Genomic DNA, 17,527 nt, shown 5'->3' with positions numbered 1-17,527 from the left:
GCATTTGTGTCATGGAAATAATGTGGGGCATCCCTTTTATCCTTGAACTAAACCAAACCCCGACATGTATCATGTCTAGCCATTCTACGAGCTTTGAGCCAAAATCCCGACTCACCATAAACCTTGACCCAGGGTGAGAATGTCAATCCTTACCCTCGGAAGCAAAAAAAATAGAAGGGAAATTTCCAATCAAAGAAAAAGAGAAGGAAAATTTCCAATGAAAGCAAAAAAAAAAAAGAAAAGAAGAAGAAGAAGAAGAAGAAGAAGAAGAGAAAAGAAGGAAAATTCCCCAATCAAAGAGTGGGAGAAAGCAAAAAGAAAAGAAAGGAAATTCCCAATCAAAGAATGGGAGAAAGTAAAAAAGGAAGAAGAAGGAGGAAAGAAAGTTCCTGATCGGGGATCGAAGAAAAAACAGAAGAAATATGCAGAGAGGTCTTTGGACCGGACGATATCTGAACAATACAGAATTGTCACCAAATGAACGAAAAAAGAAGGAAAAGGAACCACGACCTAAAATAGTCTTCTCCCTTTGATTACCAACCAAAATCCCGTGCGCTAGCGACTTTTTTTCTCGCCCCGCACTAAACAAAAAAAACAGAAAAAAGCCAGAGCCAAAAACACACAAAAGCCGAAAGAAGAAAACACCAAAAGAACCCATTCCCAAGGGAAGTCCTATTTGATCCATGATCACGCATGTAATTTTTGATTTGATAGGAAATAATTTGCAAAGTTAAGTCATGACATATCTATGGTTCGGAATTAGGATAAAACACTTACCTGTGCGAGATTGATACACTTTGAGTGGATTTCTTCTATTTTTGTCGAACCCAGTGTTTCCTCTAAATGGTCATTTAGAAACGAAATGCTAACATCCAAAATCTCATTCATGGTTATGGGAGATTTCATCAGCAGACTCTCCTTCCCCGGTAGACGCATTGTTTTTCACTCAAAAAAAAAAGCATATGCTGCTCTAAATCAGTTGGAATATTTGTCTCTTTGCTAGAGCATGTTTGCATTTTAGTGGAGAAAACACCGAGACTTTTTCAAGTCTCACAAGTTATCCAGAACTACGTAGGTCTGAGTTCCTCATTGGAGGATACGTAGGAGCAAGAGCCTCGCTTTTGTCGACCACACCGCCTTTTGTTGCCATGACTCAAGAGCTGGTAGCCCGCGGAGACACCTTACGGTTATCCGCACCTCGTCATTCAGTAACCCCAAGTGTGATTGATGAGCAGAGGCCAATGTGGTCATCTGCGCCTTTTCCGGAGATGTCAGCATTTTCCGATGGAGACTTTTCAAGTCTCACAAGTTATCCAGAACTACGTAGGTCTGAGTTCCTCATTGGAGGATACGTAGGAGCAAGAGCCTTGCTTTTGTCGGCCGCCCCATAATCTTTGTCATACTGACCCTGAGGTCATGTGACGTGCACCCTTGTATCATCCAGAGGCGGCGGGCCCGATGACAAGCAGAGACCAAGTTTGGTCATTCTGCACCCTTGTATCATCCAGAGGCGGCGGGCCCGATGATACGCGGAAATACCCGAGTGGTTATCCGTATAAACATTCTTTTGCTATCTGTAAGACAGAACGCTTGATAGCATGCAGAGGCTGACACAGTCTTCTGCACCTTTTGTTCCTCCGGGAACAACAAGTCATTTACATGCGGAAATTTCATGGTCACTCGCGACTCTCGTCAACCGAGAGGAGCGGAATTAGTGTCATACACTGATTTTCGTCCGGGGACCTTTGCTTGATGACATGCGACCATTCTTTGGTCCTTGTGAGGTGCTTGGCATCCATCATTAGGCAATTTGTGAAATTCTAGGAACGACAAGTCATGGTCACCCGCGACTCTCGTCAACCGAGAGGAGCGAAATTAGTGTCATACACTGATTTTCGTCCGGGGACCTTTGCTTGATGACATGCGACCATTCTTTGGTCCTTGTGAGGTGCTTGGCATCCATCATTAGGCAATTTGTGAAATTCTGGGAACAACAAGTCATTTGCATGTGGAGATTTTATAGTCACTCGCGACTCTCGTCAAATCGAGAGGAACGAAATTAGTGTCTTATCTTTACTTTCCTTTTATCTCCAATAAAAGACAAGTAAAGAGGGGCAACTGTCATACCCTAATTTCGTCCGGGGACCTTTGCTTGATGACATGCGACCTTTCTTTGGTCCTTGTGAGGTGCTTGGCACCCATCATTAGGCGATTTGTGAAATTCCAGGACATGCCGGAAAACCAAAAAAAATATTGATGCACAATCCGTAAGTTTCCGTGACACACCGGAAATCCAATGGAAGCATCGTTGCATAATTAAGTGAGGTTCCGTAACATTCCGTAAGTCAAAAAGGGGATGATTATGTAATCCGCAAGGTTCCGTAACATTACGGAAAGAAAACAAATATCGTTACGAAATTCGTAAGTTTCCGTAACTTTACGAAAAAAGAATCACCAAAAAACAACAGAGGGGGTGTACTTAGTAAAAATGGGGGTGCAAATAGCACCCAGGCCCACTTGGGCCCTCCAGAATATTCCTCCAGAAGGCTGTTGCTTCTGGAGGAAGCAACCTGGCTCGCCTGGGCGAGCTGAGCTCGCCTGGGCGAGCTGGGCGGCAACCACCTCCCCTATTTTGCTATAAATAGGGGAGGAAATGAAGAAGGAAGGGGTTCAGCCCCTTAGGCACTTCTCTCTCTTTCGAATTTGCTTGGAAAAATTGTTTCCGTAAAGAAAATCTAAGCCGAGGCGCTTCCGAAACGTTTCCGTAACGTTTTCCGTGAAGAATTTCGCGAAGGTTTCGACCGTTCTTCGACGTTCTTCATTCGTTCTTCATCGTTCTTCGATCTTCAACGGGTAAGTATCTCGAACCAAGCTTTTCGATTCATTCTATGCACCCATGGTGGTCCACATTGTGTTTCGTGCATTTTTATTCTCGTTTTGTTTACTTTTTATACCCCCTGTTGACGTGCTTAAGCCATTTTACTTAAGTCATTTCTCGCTTAACTTAAAAATAAAATAAATTTCCACCGAATGTTTGAATTGTATTATCCGTTAACTTCGGTTAAAATGAATTCCGAACGTTCGATCGTGCCGTAACCACATTGGAAATCAAAAAGAGGTAAAAAAGTAATATAATAATCAAAAAACATCTTTTTAGTAAATAAAGCAGAAAATCAATCGGACGTTTTCTCTTTGGGATTTCTCATTCTTAATCGAATTGACTAATAACTAAAGTGAAACTAAGGCTAAAATCAACTCGCCTAGTCAAGCTCGTCCACAAAAATAGGTTTTTGAAGTTTGTTATTTCAAATTTTCATTAAGTAAAATGGATCATTTTCAAGGTCCAACGCCTTAAAATGATCACCTCTTAAGTAAAAAAGAATCACTTGATAAGAAAGAACTACGTAGGTCTGATTTTCTCATCCCAAATTGAGGAATACGTAGGAGCAAAGGGAAGCACCCTTGTCGACCACAAAAAAGAGAAAAATATAAAAAGGGTATAAAGGATATAAGGACATAAAAGGGAACGTAAAAATCAAAGTCATGTTTGCACATTCGATTAAAGGCTGCCGTCCCTTGGGACGGACGTGTGGGGTGCTAATACCTTCCCCGTGCGTAAATACAACTCCCGAACCTTTCACTTAAAAGTTCGTAGATCGCGTCTTTTCCGGTTTTTCCGACGTTTTCCTCAAATAAACGTTGGTGGCGACTCCGCGCGTATTCCTTTCGTGGAACACGCATCCCGCGAGTCTCGCGTCGCCCTCCCGCCGAAGGGTAGGTTGCGACAGTGTCTTCCCATGAATTTGGCTCAGATTCTCTATCAACGAGCAAAATTACAAATTATATAATATTACTAAGAACTTAGAAAAGCAGACTTATCAGCAATAGTGAAAGCTCCAACATGGCTAATTGTAATGCACATGGCATGGCTAAATGCATTAAAATGGAACCTACAGCGTTAAGGAAGTTGAACGTTTCATGTTGTAACATATACAATACAGTGTTTCATAAAAAATAGGAAAAGAAATACCTTGGGTTGTAATAGTCCTTTCCAGGCCATATTACAGAAGGACAGTCACCCACTTTATGTTCAGGTGTGTCATATCAACCAAAGCATAAATCTAATCCTCCGATATAGCAAATCTTGTAATCAATAATCACAAGTTTTTCATGGTGTGACCTGTAACAAACCAAGCCAGTATTCATCATATACACGTGAATAAGGTTCCACCTAAATTTATACTATGATGTTCAAACTTCATTTATTAATAAATAGTACATACCATAAATACACACGAGCAGCGAAATGATCAAGATAGCATAATACCCTCACATTCTCATGAATTTTTAACAGTCTTCTCATACTGTACAAGCTGTTGATTTTTAAAGCTAGAGAAACCTCCTTGTAGAGAAGCACATAGATCTGTCGGATCATTTAATGGCATAGGCATTATTCTCTTTATTGTAAATCAATCTTATAAAGAATTAAATCTTCTAAGATGAACACAAACAAGCTTGAATGTATTGATGAGAATAATAGGCATACTTGAACCCCTTGGTTAGCCTTTTCTTCTAGTAATGAATCTAACCGAGAGGTAGAAAAGCTATCAAAAGGCCGTCTCAGATATAGCTCTGGCCACAACCACCAACCCGTAATGAAGATCTGCAGCCAATTTGCATTCTCTTATTATTAAAATTGAATTAGGAAACCTGTGTGTGTGTGTGTGTGTGTGTGTGTGTGTGTGTGTGTGTGTGTGTGTGTGTCAGTGTGTGTGTGTGTAAATTATTGGTGAATAACGGAAATGTGTACCTCTGACTTTGCATCTTGAATTGAAGTAGCAATTGCTTCAAATGTTGCCTGTCTATCTACAAACCATTGGGCTTGGCTCCCATCTCTAGTCAAACCTCTTATGGGAGCAAAGGAACCAAAGCATTCCATGTAATGGACATTTACAACCAATTCTTTATAAATGAAAAGGGTAAGATCAGCAATGGAAACTAAAGGTTCTTTGTTGATAAACCTGACCATCTATAAAATTCTATAAAGAATAATGAACAGGGGAAATTAGTGATAGGGATTAAGTGATACTTAAGTTCCATAAAGTTTATAAATCATTGAGAAGTCTGTGGTCGGAGTGTCAGGCTAAAAATGTACATTAATTTCAGAAGAACAAATAGAAAAGCAATCAATACAAATAGCTATTTTCCCTAACAAGACATCAAATGATATAGAAGACAAATAAATTGATATTGCCATCATTTGCTGGAAACACTAGTGAATCATCATTGCCAAAAAAGAATACCAAAATCAGAGTTTAGACATCTAACCCAACATCACCAATACAAGTACAAAAGTTTAAGATGGGAGACCGATCCTAGATTTAAGGCACTAACTAACATATTTAGGGCCTAGACGATCTTAGTTGTAGTTTATAGTGAGTGGGAATGAGTAGCTTGTTACTAATAAAGAGTAACAAGAGACAAAATTTCTTACCTTGCTTTCCAGAAAAACAAGATGAGATGGAATGGAGTGATCATAAGCAACAACAGATAAGTTATCAACTCCTGCAATAGAAATTGAATTAATGCAATAAAAACTTTAACAAGAAAAAAAATTTATGACTACAATAAGTTGGAACAGCAAAATAATTCCACTGTAGTTGCTCCCTTGTACAAGATATTAAAATTGGTAAATATAATTATTATTAGTATGAAGTCTACCTCTAGCTTTTCTACTTTTGCTTTATGGTCTTCAGGAAGCAGCCGGACCTCATCAATCAATTGGATACACTCGGAGACATTCTCAGGGGACACAAATTCCAATTCCACATGTACACAACACTGCAGATCAATAATCAAATAATTTTCATGCACCAAAAAATTTAAGAAAAAAAGTGCAACATAAATCAATGCTGAGATAATAGTATCCTCTATCAGCAATCATGTGGAGAGACCATTAATAGTGCGATCATCTTTTTGTTTTCTTTTAATATGGGTACAATGTAAACATCGATAACTTGATATTTCTTAGACACAACTTCAAATTTGACATTGTCAGTCAATTTCAAAATGTAAAAATCACGTTCAACAAGAATTTATAATTTATATCAGGTTAAGGATAGTTTAAAGTTTTTGTTCTTTAAATTGACTCAAAAAGAGAAAAATGGGGTAAGAAATCTTTAATACAAATGTAACAGAGACCTTAGGATTCCTAATCTGGTATGGACATCCAGAAGGAATGATGACAGCTTCTCCAACATGTTGCTCAAAAGTCCATGGTTCAATTTCTGGCAATAGTGACAGGTGAGTTAGATTTAGTTATGGAGGATTATAATTATAATATATGATAAAACACGGGTGTACTTACTAAACTCCTCCTTAAGTCTCATCTTGTGAGTATTGTCAAGAAAGAAGCTCTGATCCAAAATTGGATGAACCATCTGCATACGAGAGAGAAAATTAATCATCATCAACTCTGACAAGATCATGTTGTTAAGAAATTGTCTTCTTCTAAACTTACCTTCTCATGATATTCACTAGTATAAGAAAATTCATCAGAGTGTCTTTTGAGGTATTCTAAGAGCTTGGGCACATCCTATCTTCGAAAGACATCCCAATGAGCAGCAGAATTCTCAGTAAACTTCTTCCCTTTATCAATGTTTGAGTTTTCAAAGGGATTTCTAGGATTATGATCTGGAGACCTTTCAGTGCTTAGAACTCTCCTGTGGGAAGGTAAAGAGCTTTGTGCTTTTTCAGTTTCAGAATCTGAACCACATTCTTCATCATCAGAAATATTGGTGTCTAACTTCTAATTAGATATCAATTTGGCTTTAGTAGAGATGGAAGATGTTCTATTGACTCTCCTGAGAAAGTCAGCTCCTTCTTTTACCATACTATGCATTCCATTTTGAAATAAGAGAACAAAGAGAGAATGAAGCAAAATGCCCTATAATTATCACATTTAACCCTAATTTTTAATTATTTTAATGTTCATTGCCTAAATTTAATAACTCTAACACACGCACTAGAGATATAGTAAGTAAAGACAAAAGTAAGATCAAGATATAAGGAACCAGTCATGAGTCAAACAAGAGACAGAGGAAATGCTTTTAGGAGGGAAGAAGCAACTCATATATTAAGAAGTCATCTATATCTTACCTACAAGTTTGATGTCAGTGTTCTCTGCCAGCCATTTTGCACCATCCTCCTTGAATCCCACATAGCTTGTGTCAAATTCTTTCTTAAACATGAGTCACCTAATATTTGAACAGAGATTTAGCTCACATATAGCATCTAATAAACAACTAAGTACCAGTATATTGTTAATCCCACATAGCTTTTTGCCTTTTTTCTTTTTATCTAATGTTTTCCTCTGAAAGCCAGTGGAAATAATAATAATAATTTACCTGGATCTATTCCATCAGTGTTTGGAGAGTCAACTGGAGCAAGAATGGTCAGCCCTTGAATTATAATGTCACTGCACAGATAGGGGATAATAAGAATAAAAGAAAATACTGTGCATTAAGATTAATCATCAAGGCAAATGAAAATTCTTGTCAAACCTTGTGTAAATTGGATGGACAAACCAAGATGGAGAATTGATCAAAGTGAGATTAGATATCTGGATGTGATCAGAGAACATAATCTCAATCATGTAAGGCCTGGTGAGTTTCAATTCACCCTTGTGGAACTTGTCCCACCAATAACACCCTTGTCCATCAATTGTCCCATTGTAACCTAATGAAATAAAAAGAGACATTAAAAGTTATTTCCAATTAGACATGACCTTAACAACCTCTAATAGCTGTTTAGTGATGGGTCTAGTAGTTACCAGTGATTATTACATCAGTGAGGTTAGTTCCAAAAATGAGACTACTAAACCTTCCATCAGGAGCATCCCTTCCTCTGCCGTATGAATAAAGCAAAAGGAGGGTCTATGAACAAGCACAAAAACTAAAATGATAAAAACATTGAAGCATACTAAGAAAAATAGAACAGAACATTGTTTGCATGTTTAAAAAGCTCAATGAACACACACAAAGAAAAAAAAGAATACCAAAATCGGAACACTCCATTCCAGCAACACAAACCACTTCCTTCAGAATCCTCCATTATAATCACAAGAACAAATCATTTCCTTGAAAATCCTCCATTCTAATCACAACAACAAATCAGTTCCTACACAATCCTCCATTCTAATTCTAATTATAACAACTAATCATTTCCTACAAAATCATCTACACTGTTAACTCTAATAACACGAAACTACTTCCTCCAAACCTGAATTCGCCAAAATAAAACAAATAGAAACAAACAGAGCATTACGAAACCTGAAACATTGACTTGGAGTGGTCCAAGAGAGTATCAATGTAGCGGAGACCGAACCACTTCCCGAACGCGACGTCGGTCTGCACCAAGCGGTGAGCCACGAGTAGAGGCTTCTGCGAGTAGACGGCCGCGATTTTCGGTTTCTAGTATTCCCCCAACGAATCTACCTCCGTCGCGCTCAGCTCGAACAGGTACCTCAACTTCACCGTGAACTCATCATCGCCGGACTCCGCGGCGGCTCCGACGAGGTCGAAATTGGAGATAACGGTTCGAAGCAAGAGAGGGGAAGGAGGGAGAGAGAGAAAGCATGGGAAGGAGTAGCATTTTTGTTCTTCGGAGTGTTGAAGTGGATTTGACTAAAATACCCGGCCCGGTCCATAATCCAAAGGCTTATGGCCATTTTGGAGTTTGATTTCAAGATGAAATGAATATCATTGCTGAAACTAACAAGAAATTTCCATAAAAAATAATGTTAATCTAAATTAATCCATAAAAATAATGTTAATCTAAATTAAAATTTAATATTACTAATTAATATATTTTATCTTTAAAATTTTGAACAATTATTAACTAAAAATTAATTTAAATTGAATGGTTATTTTTTGAGATTGAGTATTTACTAAAAAAACAAGAGACTAGTATTCAAATTTAAACAGTCTTAAAGAGTTTTACCTACACCAACAATCGTAGGTATAAGACTTTTGAGGTTATACCTACATCAACCAATTATAGGCACATGTTTTATGAAGTTTTATCTACATCACGTAGTTGTAGGTATAAGTTTTTTAGAATTTTGCCTACACTCTGCTTTTGTAGGTAGTAATCCTTTTGAGTTTTACCTACACTAATCAACCATAGGCACAAGTTTTTTGGAGTTTTACCTACACAATGTAATTTTAGGTAGAAGTCTTTTTTCAGTTTTAATGAATTTACTTACACCAAATAATGGTTGGTACAAATGGTTGAGTTTTACCTACATTAGTCACTTGTAGGTAGAAGTAGGTGTGGCTTTTGAATGATAAAATTTTTATGAAAAACTTTTTAAAGATCAGAGTTATACTTTTAAAAACAAGATTTTTCAAAAAAAAGAAAAATATTTGACCTTTATGAACTTTTACTCAAGATTACCTTGGTGTTCAGAAAGTCTTGACATAGAGGTTCAAGCACTTAGGTAGTTATCTTTCTAAGTGTCACAACACTTATTATGAAATGTTTGATATGATTACGAGAACCTAATATCAATGCACATTTTCTTAAGTTTAGAAGTTTATTACTTAAATAAAAGCATTTCTCAAAATATTGTTATTATGAAAAACTCAGTTTATGTTATGCAAATGCAATATTTAGAATGTTGTTGTTCAATGATGCACTCGGAAAGATTAATCTCATAATGTTGTTTCCAACTTTATATGCACAAGACTATTTTAATGTTTTATGAAATTTTTCATACTCTTATGCATAAGATTGAACTAGTCTAAGACAAATCTTATTATGACAAACATGATTTAGTTCAAATATGTCTTTTTACAAAATCATTAAGCTTGTTATGAAAACCTTCTTATGTATGTATTCTGATATATGTCATTTTGATGCAGATCTAGTATCCATCCACAATAAATCCATTCAATCCATCCATTACAAAAAATAAAAAAATAAAACAAATAAATGGGTCCAAATCCATCCATTTAATTTTATTGATGGTTAATGATCCATCCCGTAATTTTCAAAATCCAATGAATCTTCTAATCAATACTTAATGAAATTGATCCAACTTAATAATTAAAGAATTTGTGGGTAATTTTTTTACCAATGTTGAATAAGATTTTTTTGGTCATCATCAGTCAAGACTATTTTTCACAAACATCGACCTCGATTTTTGGCTAATGTTGGTTGTAGCAATTTTTTGGTCGACGTCGACTAGAAATATTTTTTGCCAAACATCGGCTAATGATGTTTTCCAATTGACATCGACCAGTGCAATTTTTTGGATGATGTCGGCCAGGGTTTTTTGACTATTTTTTTATTGTCATCTAGATTATTTATTACTAACGTTGACTGATGATGTTTTTCAAACGATATCATCGAATGCTATTTTTCAGACAATATTAGCTAGGATTTTTCCAGTCGACTTTGCTCAGGGCTACTTTTTGGCCAATGTCGTTCAAAAAAAAATTCAGCCAACATGGGATGGTGATGTTTTTCAACCGACGTCGGTTGATGCTATTTTTTGGATGATGTCAGCTAGCATTTTTTAACCAATTTTGGTTGGGGCTATATTTTAGTTGATGCCATTCAGAGTTTTTTTGGCCAATGTCAGCTCATGATGTTTTCAATTGACATCAGCTGATGCTATTTTTCGAATGATGTAGACTAGGCTTCTATCGATGACTTTGGTCTGGGTTATTTTTTGGCCAATGTTAGAGTTTTTTCCGTCGACATCGGCTAATAATATTTTTTTATCTGACATCAGCTAATGTTATTTTTTGAATGATGTTGGCTAGGATTTTTCAACTAACTTTGGTTGGGGTTACTTTTTTCTTGATGTTTTCCAGAGTTTTCTCAACCAACATCGACTAGTGATTCAAACAACATCAGTCAAGGCTATTTTTGGTCGATGTCAACAAGGGTTTTATTTTTTTCAATATCTTCTAAGGACATTTTTTGGCCAATTTTGGCTAGGGTTTTTTTTATCAACATTGGTCAAGGCTAATTTTTTTCTTGGCATTGGCTAGGGTTTTTGGTCAATATCGATCACTGTTATTTTTTTGCTAACATTAGCTATTTTCTTTTCGGTTGACATCGACTAGGTTTTTTCTGATCGATGTTAATTGGCGTTATTTTTTTGCTGATGTAGACTGAAAATATCTTTATCTGGAAAAACCCAAGTCGACGTAGGCCAAAAAATTTCCCCAATTGACAATTGATAAAAAAAAACCCAAGCTGCCAGTCAAAAATAGCCTCGATTGTTGTTGAATAGAAAACAAAATCCTAACTGATGTCGGCCAAAAAAATTGCCATGGCTGATGTCTGCAAAAAATATCATTGACCAAAAAATAGATTTAGCTGACGCTGACCGAAAATAACTACTTGACACTAGCAAAAGAATTGTCTCGACCAATGTCCATAAGAAAAACCTAGCCGACATCAACCAAAAATAATAGTCATTTCCAATGTCAGGCAATAAACTCCATCGATTGAAGTTGACAAAAAAATAGCTTCAACTGACTTAGTCTAAAAAAACCCTAGTTGATGCTAGGAAAAAATTAGTCCCTACCAATATCAGAAAAAAAAACCTAATCGATTTCAGGAAAAATATGTCCTAGCTAATGTAAACCAAAAAATAGTCTCAACAGACATTGGTTGAAAAAATCCCAAGTCAATGTTGGCCAAAAACATCACTGGTCAACATTGACCAGAAATACCCTAGCCGACCATGACCCAAAAAATATTCCTGGCTAGCATCAGTTGAAAAATATCCTAGACCAACGTCAACCAAAAACCATCATTAGTTGTCGGCCAAAAAATTAGCTTCGATGTCGACAAAAAATTAGCTTCGATTAGGGTCAACTAAAAATAACCTGAGTTGACTTTTGTTGGGGATATTATTATTTTAGAAAGTACTGTGATTTTTTTTTAAAATAAATCATTTTAAACTAAAAATAATTTAGTTTTAAATTTTATTTTTTGGATGAATTGGATGGATATCCATTCATGAAAAAAGTGTTAATGTATGGGTTGGATATTTTTTTAATCAAATGGATCGAATTGAATCGAATCCCTTGAATAATTTTTAAAAGATCAAAATGGTTTTATGAATTATGTTGATCCAATCAATTAGGATTGTTTCAATTCATCCATTTGTCGCCCTAGTTAATTGTACAACAACTTTATGGTCAAAGATTAATTTCAACTTTATTTAAAGGACAATTTGGGAACCAAAATGGACCTACTATACATGGAAGAGATCAAATTGTACTCTATGAAGTATCTCTTTCACCAAACCAAAGCAGGAAAAGAAGATTCAAATTCAAGGACTTGCATTAGAGCTATGTTGTGCATAGATGAATTAGTGCATGCAAGCTACATAGATGACCTTTAGTTCAACCACTATGAGTTTGTAGAAAGTATGGTATTGGACAATTGTTTTCTACTAGAGCTTTTCATCAGTGGAACAATATTAAACCACCAAATAACGTAAGAATTTGGATTCACTCTTCATCCTCTCTATCTCTCTTACTCCTCTTTCTTTCTCCATCATTTACTCATTCTTTTCTTTAATACTTGAGTAATATTAATAACACACTCTAAAACATTTTTGAACATATATGTATTATTAGTTGAAATCAAGGTTATAAAAAATGGTTGCAGATTGTCATTTGGACCGTAACATCAAAGTTTGTTAACTGTCTGCGATTACAATTGTGACCCTATTTGCCGCATTTATCCGTGGTATCGACAAACACAATAAAACTATGATCGATATTTAAAACCTTGGTTGAAATTTATTGAAAATTACACTATTTTGAAACTTCTATTTTATGTTTAATTAATCTTGCATAATCACTCATATTGGTTCCCACGGTAGGCCGACAAGAGAGATTCCAATAACTACTAGTCTTGGAGTTGAAGTTATGAAACATGTAAAGGTGTTGTTGGATTTGGTGATGCTTGAAAAGCAAATCCCCCTAGTCATTCTAGATATTCTGTCAGCAATAGTATTTCGTAATGTTTTAAAGGCAATGATCGTATCACATTGATACATAAGCACATGTTTTCTATCTTGGGCTATAGTAGTCTAGCTTCCAGTAATAACTCCTACTCCATGTTCAAAGCCTTCAATTTTCTTGAACTTATTCACTCCTTCGTATATAGGGAAAAAGAGGAAATCAAGCAGAATGACAATGAAGTGAACAAGGATTTGGAAAAGTCTATGGAGGGTGAAAAAGTTGCAGATAAAAAAAATAAAGCTACATGACTGCACTACCGAGCTCGAAGCATTTGGGTTACAATCAAACATTCAAAGTCAGAAAACGAGGCTTCAAATATGGTGGAGAAGACCGAGTTTGACTTGAAGATAACATTCATGATTAGCGACAACAAAAGGACACTAGAAATCCTGAAACTATATATAACTGAAACCACGTGTTGATGGTGGAAATTTGAAAATAAGTTTCGAAGACTTACGAAAACTTAAAAGATAACTTCACACAATGATTCTAGTTAACAAATAAAAGTATTTTTGAGTTCGTGGGACATAGAATCACAGGATTCAATGGCTTCTTATGCATGAAGTTGTGAAAAATCAAGTTATTCGAGTTCTGTAGTAATCTTTGTTGAAAAGACAATGCATTAAAATTTTATTCTAGTAATAGATTCGAAGGAATGTAACAATTCTACACCTATTGTTGAAAATACAAATTTGTATGTAAAATATGCAATTTTCGATGAGATATATTCAATTAAGCAGTATCGAAAATGATTACAATAAAATAAATAAAAAGTTATACAAAGATGAACAATTAAATGTAAAAGAAAGGGACATAGATAGAAGAAGGGTTCATAGGAAAAGAAGGAGTCGTAGGCAAAGAATAAGTCGTCGAAAGTAGAATCAGATATGAGAAAAGCAATTGCATTGAAATGAACGATGGGTTAGATCATATACTTTTCTCAAGGAACCTGTAGGCGTTTGGATGTGTGATGTGATTGGTGTTATAGAGATTGTGTAAGTGTTTCTAACCAAATGAAATGGCTTTAGGACATCTTATTTATAGATTTTTTGTCTAACAATCAAATTACATGATTTTGACACATTTACATTGATTCCTAACTCCTTATCTATGATTTTGACACCTATCTTTGGATTTTTGAATTTGATAATTGCCAAAACCTATCCTTAGACCACTTTTCGATGACACCTCTAAGAAATAACTGCTAAAACCTGTTTCTGAGTGCCTTATAGGAAATAACTGCCAAAAATCGTTTCCTGACTCTTCTCTGATAACCGTTCCTCGAATTCTTTCACCTAAAAAATGTACCCGATGCTCAGTTTAAAATGATTTTCAAGATCTTCATAATGCCTCTCAGCACCCAATTTTTTTTACTTCAAAGTTCATCACATCTGTGAAGGACATATTTTCGAGGAGACTACTTTTTGAGGATGACATATTTCAAAGAATTTCAATACTGAATAGTTGTACCTCAAAAAATAATTCCTTATGCCTTCTTCATAAAATAACTTAATCAAACTTTTCATGAAGTCATTTTTTGATGTCTCAACGAAAATACCTTTATAAATTTTATTTCAGACCCCTAACAGATGCCCCCTAAAAATTATTCTTTTGAGTGTAGTTTGAGAATGAGTATTTTTTGTAACTTGGTGCTTTTTAATTTTTTTTTCCTTTCCAGTTTCTTAATTCCAAAATGGTCTTTTGTTATCTAATGAATTCAATTCATCAAACATAAAAAACCAACAATCATTATTGGTAATTCATCTTGTTATTGAATTGGAATTGATTGCAAATTGACTTTGATGAGCAACATTGCATCATGCCCATAAACCAATATATAAGTCGCCCTACCAATTGCACCCTTTGGCGAATTTCGATAAGCCCAAAGTATTTGATTTAAAATTTCATGCCAATGTCAAGGCTTTCGACCAATATGTTTCTTAATTAAACTTATCAAAATTTTGTTAATGGCCCTGACTTGGCCATTTACTTTTGCATAATAAGGAGTTGAAGTTAATAACTTAATATTTCAATATTTTGCATATTGTACCATTTTCGACTAGTAAAAATCGTTCCTTTATCTATAGTAATGGTTTTTGGAATCCCAAATCGAAAAACAATGTGTTCTTCTATAAAGTTAATAACATCACTTTGTTCAATATCTTTCAACGAAATAGCTTTAACCCACTTAGTAAAATAATCAAAAGCCACTAAAATATATCTCTAGCCATTTGAGGAAGAAGGATGAATTTGACCAATGATGTCAATAAGGTTTTACAATCAAATGTAACTCACTAGGTGGAATTTGTTGAATTTGTCCATGTTTTTTACACTCTTCAAAAGACTTAGCATAATAAATGCAATCTTTCAAAATCAAAGACCAATAGTAGCCTTGATGAAATAAAATCCACTTCATTTATTCACCTACTTGGTGTGCACCACAAATTCCTTCATCGACTTCAACTAAGGCTATGTATGCCTCAGTTTCCCCTAAACATCAAAGAAGTATTCCTTCGACTCCTTTCTTGTGTAATTGATCACCTTGAATTATAAATTAAGGGTCCTGTATTTTATTTTTCTATCATCTTGAAACATAGGATCCCTCATATAATCAACTAGAGGTTTTCTCCAATCATTAGGAGTCAAAACATTGACATTTAAAATTTTGAATTCATCAATCATTTTATCTCGAATTTGACTCAAATCATCAAATTTTTCTTTAGATAACTTGTAACTTGTAGCAATTTGGGCAAAATCGTTGGCTTCTTTATTTCTAATTTGAGGTACATAGTCGAAAGTATATTCATCTAATATGCCTAATAGTAAAGTAGCACAAATGTAATACTTCATCATATTCGAACTTACACATTTCACTACTACAAAATAAGCTTTCAACATCACTAACTTAACATCAGTGACAAGAACAACTGATGTCAAATTAGATGACAAGAACAACCGATGTTAAATTAGGTGAGGTGGCATTTTCATAAATAAATGGGTGTTCTTAACATCGGTTTTTCAAAAATCAAAGTTATAATGACAAACTTAACATCGATTTTGTTGTTAGTAATTAATTAACATCGGTTTTTGAAAAACCTATGTTACTATGAAAACTTAACATCGGTTTTTTAAAAATCGATGTTAGCTTTTTTATAATAATTCTAAATCTTCATCTCGCACCTTACTCTCTCTTTCTCGCTCACTCTCTGCAATGTTTACTCTTCACATCACTCTCTGCAACATTCCTCCTCCACCACATCACTGCCACCGCGTCATTGCCCACTATGCCTCCACGTCGCTGCGTGTCCACCGCGTGTCAAACTAGGTTTGTTCCTTCCTTGTTTGTAAATAGCATCTGTATTTTGGCATTTGAAGTGTCTTTGTAAGGAGATAGGGGAGAGGATTTGTGGTGCACTTATGCATGATAGTAGAGGACTCAAGACATTGTAGATTAATGTTAAGGTATTTTTAGAGGGTGAAGCTTTAAAAATTGACATTGTTCTTTTCTCTATGCATTTATTAAGAATTAAAAATTCATGTAGCCAGAGATTTTCATATAATTGGTATTAAAAAATTTCACAAAACGCATATGTAGTTCAAATAACTCACAATATAGGGAGTTCATCTATTATAAACTCAAGTAATAATAAAATTAATTAGAGAAGACTTACTTTCAATAGATTCTCTTAACAAACTTACCTGTAGCATAGCTTAAACTAAAATTTGAGAATTTCTTGCACCTTATACTCATTATCATTTTCCTATTATTGAGACTGAATCTAAGACTCTAGAACATACTATCCTCCATTGTCCATGGACCTAGCCTACACAAAGAAATTTTTTGAGACAAAAATACACAACATATATGCAGGGGAGGAAAATGACCTCTAAACTGTATCAAATAAACAACGACTTCGATTATTGAAACAATAAAAGAAAAATAGAATTAATTTCTATGATATTCAAAACTCAATGGTAATTTTGTTTCTTGTCTTTTCTGACTTACGAGTTACGAGTATAGTTGTGTTTTCAATTTCTCCATGCTATGTTGGTGAATATTTGCATCCTCCAATGGTGACGCCATCAGCATGTTTATATGTAAAGCATGCCAGTGGTAGGCCATTATTGAGGAAATAGATGCAGGAGTGGCTGCTAACTAATAGGAAGCTTACTACTAACTCTTAACATATAAAATGTTCCAAGAATTTCATTTCATGGTGAAAATCCTCACTTACAAAGTGAAATAGTATATTGTATACCTTGTCATTTATGTACACTAATTTACTTAATTAAACCTGTACAGATAGGAATAAAGAATATTACCTACTTAGCTGGACAAATTATGCCTGCTCTTTTTAATTTACACAAGGCCGTTGATTTCCTAATATTTACTACTGTCCTTGAAACTCTCCCTCGCAGTAAAGGAAGTCTCAGATATTTTCCAAGATTATATACAATTCTGATTGGAGAAA

At 35.1% G+C, this 17,527-nt stretch overlaps 1 protein-coding gene and 1 long non-coding RNA gene across 2 annotated transcripts; both read right to left on the bottom strand.

Moving 5' to 3' along the window:
- Positions 1-3,787: 3,787 nt before the first annotated feature.
- LOC114405045 (phospholipase D zeta 1-like) lies at positions 3,788-6,472 on the bottom strand. Its single transcript, XM_028367738.1, has 9 exons — positions 6,368-6,472; positions 6,202-6,287; positions 5,722-5,841; positions 5,495-5,565; positions 4,811-4,907; positions 4,547-4,663; positions 4,284-4,423; positions 4,031-4,180; positions 3,788-3,817 (listed from the first exon to the last, which is right to left on the bottom strand). The coding sequence occupies exons 1-8, from the start codon at positions 6,468-6,470 to the stop codon at positions 4,105-4,107; spliced, it is 810 nt and encodes a 269-aa protein (XP_028223539.1). The 5' UTR covers positions 6,471-6,472; the 3' UTR covers positions 3,788-3,817; positions 4,031-4,104.
- Positions 6,473-7,377: 905 nt separating this feature from the next.
- On the bottom strand, positions 7,378-7,910 carry LOC114405044. The gene is made up of 3 exons (XR_003665166.1): positions 7,832-7,910; positions 7,563-7,737; positions 7,378-7,477 (listed from the first exon to the last, which is right to left on the bottom strand). It is a non-coding gene; the product is annotated as an uncharacterized LOC114405044 (long non-coding RNA).
- Positions 7,911-17,527: the final 9,617 nt, after the last annotated feature.

This window comes from Glycine soja, chromosome 1 (assembly GCF_004193775.1).
Source record: "Glycine soja cultivar W05 chromosome 1, ASM419377v2, whole genome shotgun sequence".
In the NCBI taxonomy this organism is placed as follows: domain Eukaryota; kingdom Viridiplantae; phylum Streptophyta; class Magnoliopsida; order Fabales; family Fabaceae; genus Glycine; species Glycine soja.
The sequence above is the reverse complement of the archived record's forward strand: the minus strand, read 5'-3'. Positions and strand labels throughout refer to the sequence as shown.

Bases quoted from the DNA above. Each gene is read 5' to 3' on its own strand.
- LOC114405045 (XM_028367738.1), bottom strand. From the start codon at position 6,470: ATGATGATTAATTTTCTCTCTCGTATGCAGATGGTTCATCCAATTTTG. The intron at 4,908-5,494 runs GTAAGAAATTTT...TGCTCCCATAAG, and splicing joins TTGTTTTTCTGGAAAGCAAG to AGGTTTGACTAGAGATGGGA. The intron at 4,181-4,283 runs GTATGTACTATT...GGTTTGTTACAG, and splicing joins GCTGCTCGTGTGTATTTATG to GTCACACCATGAAAAACTTG.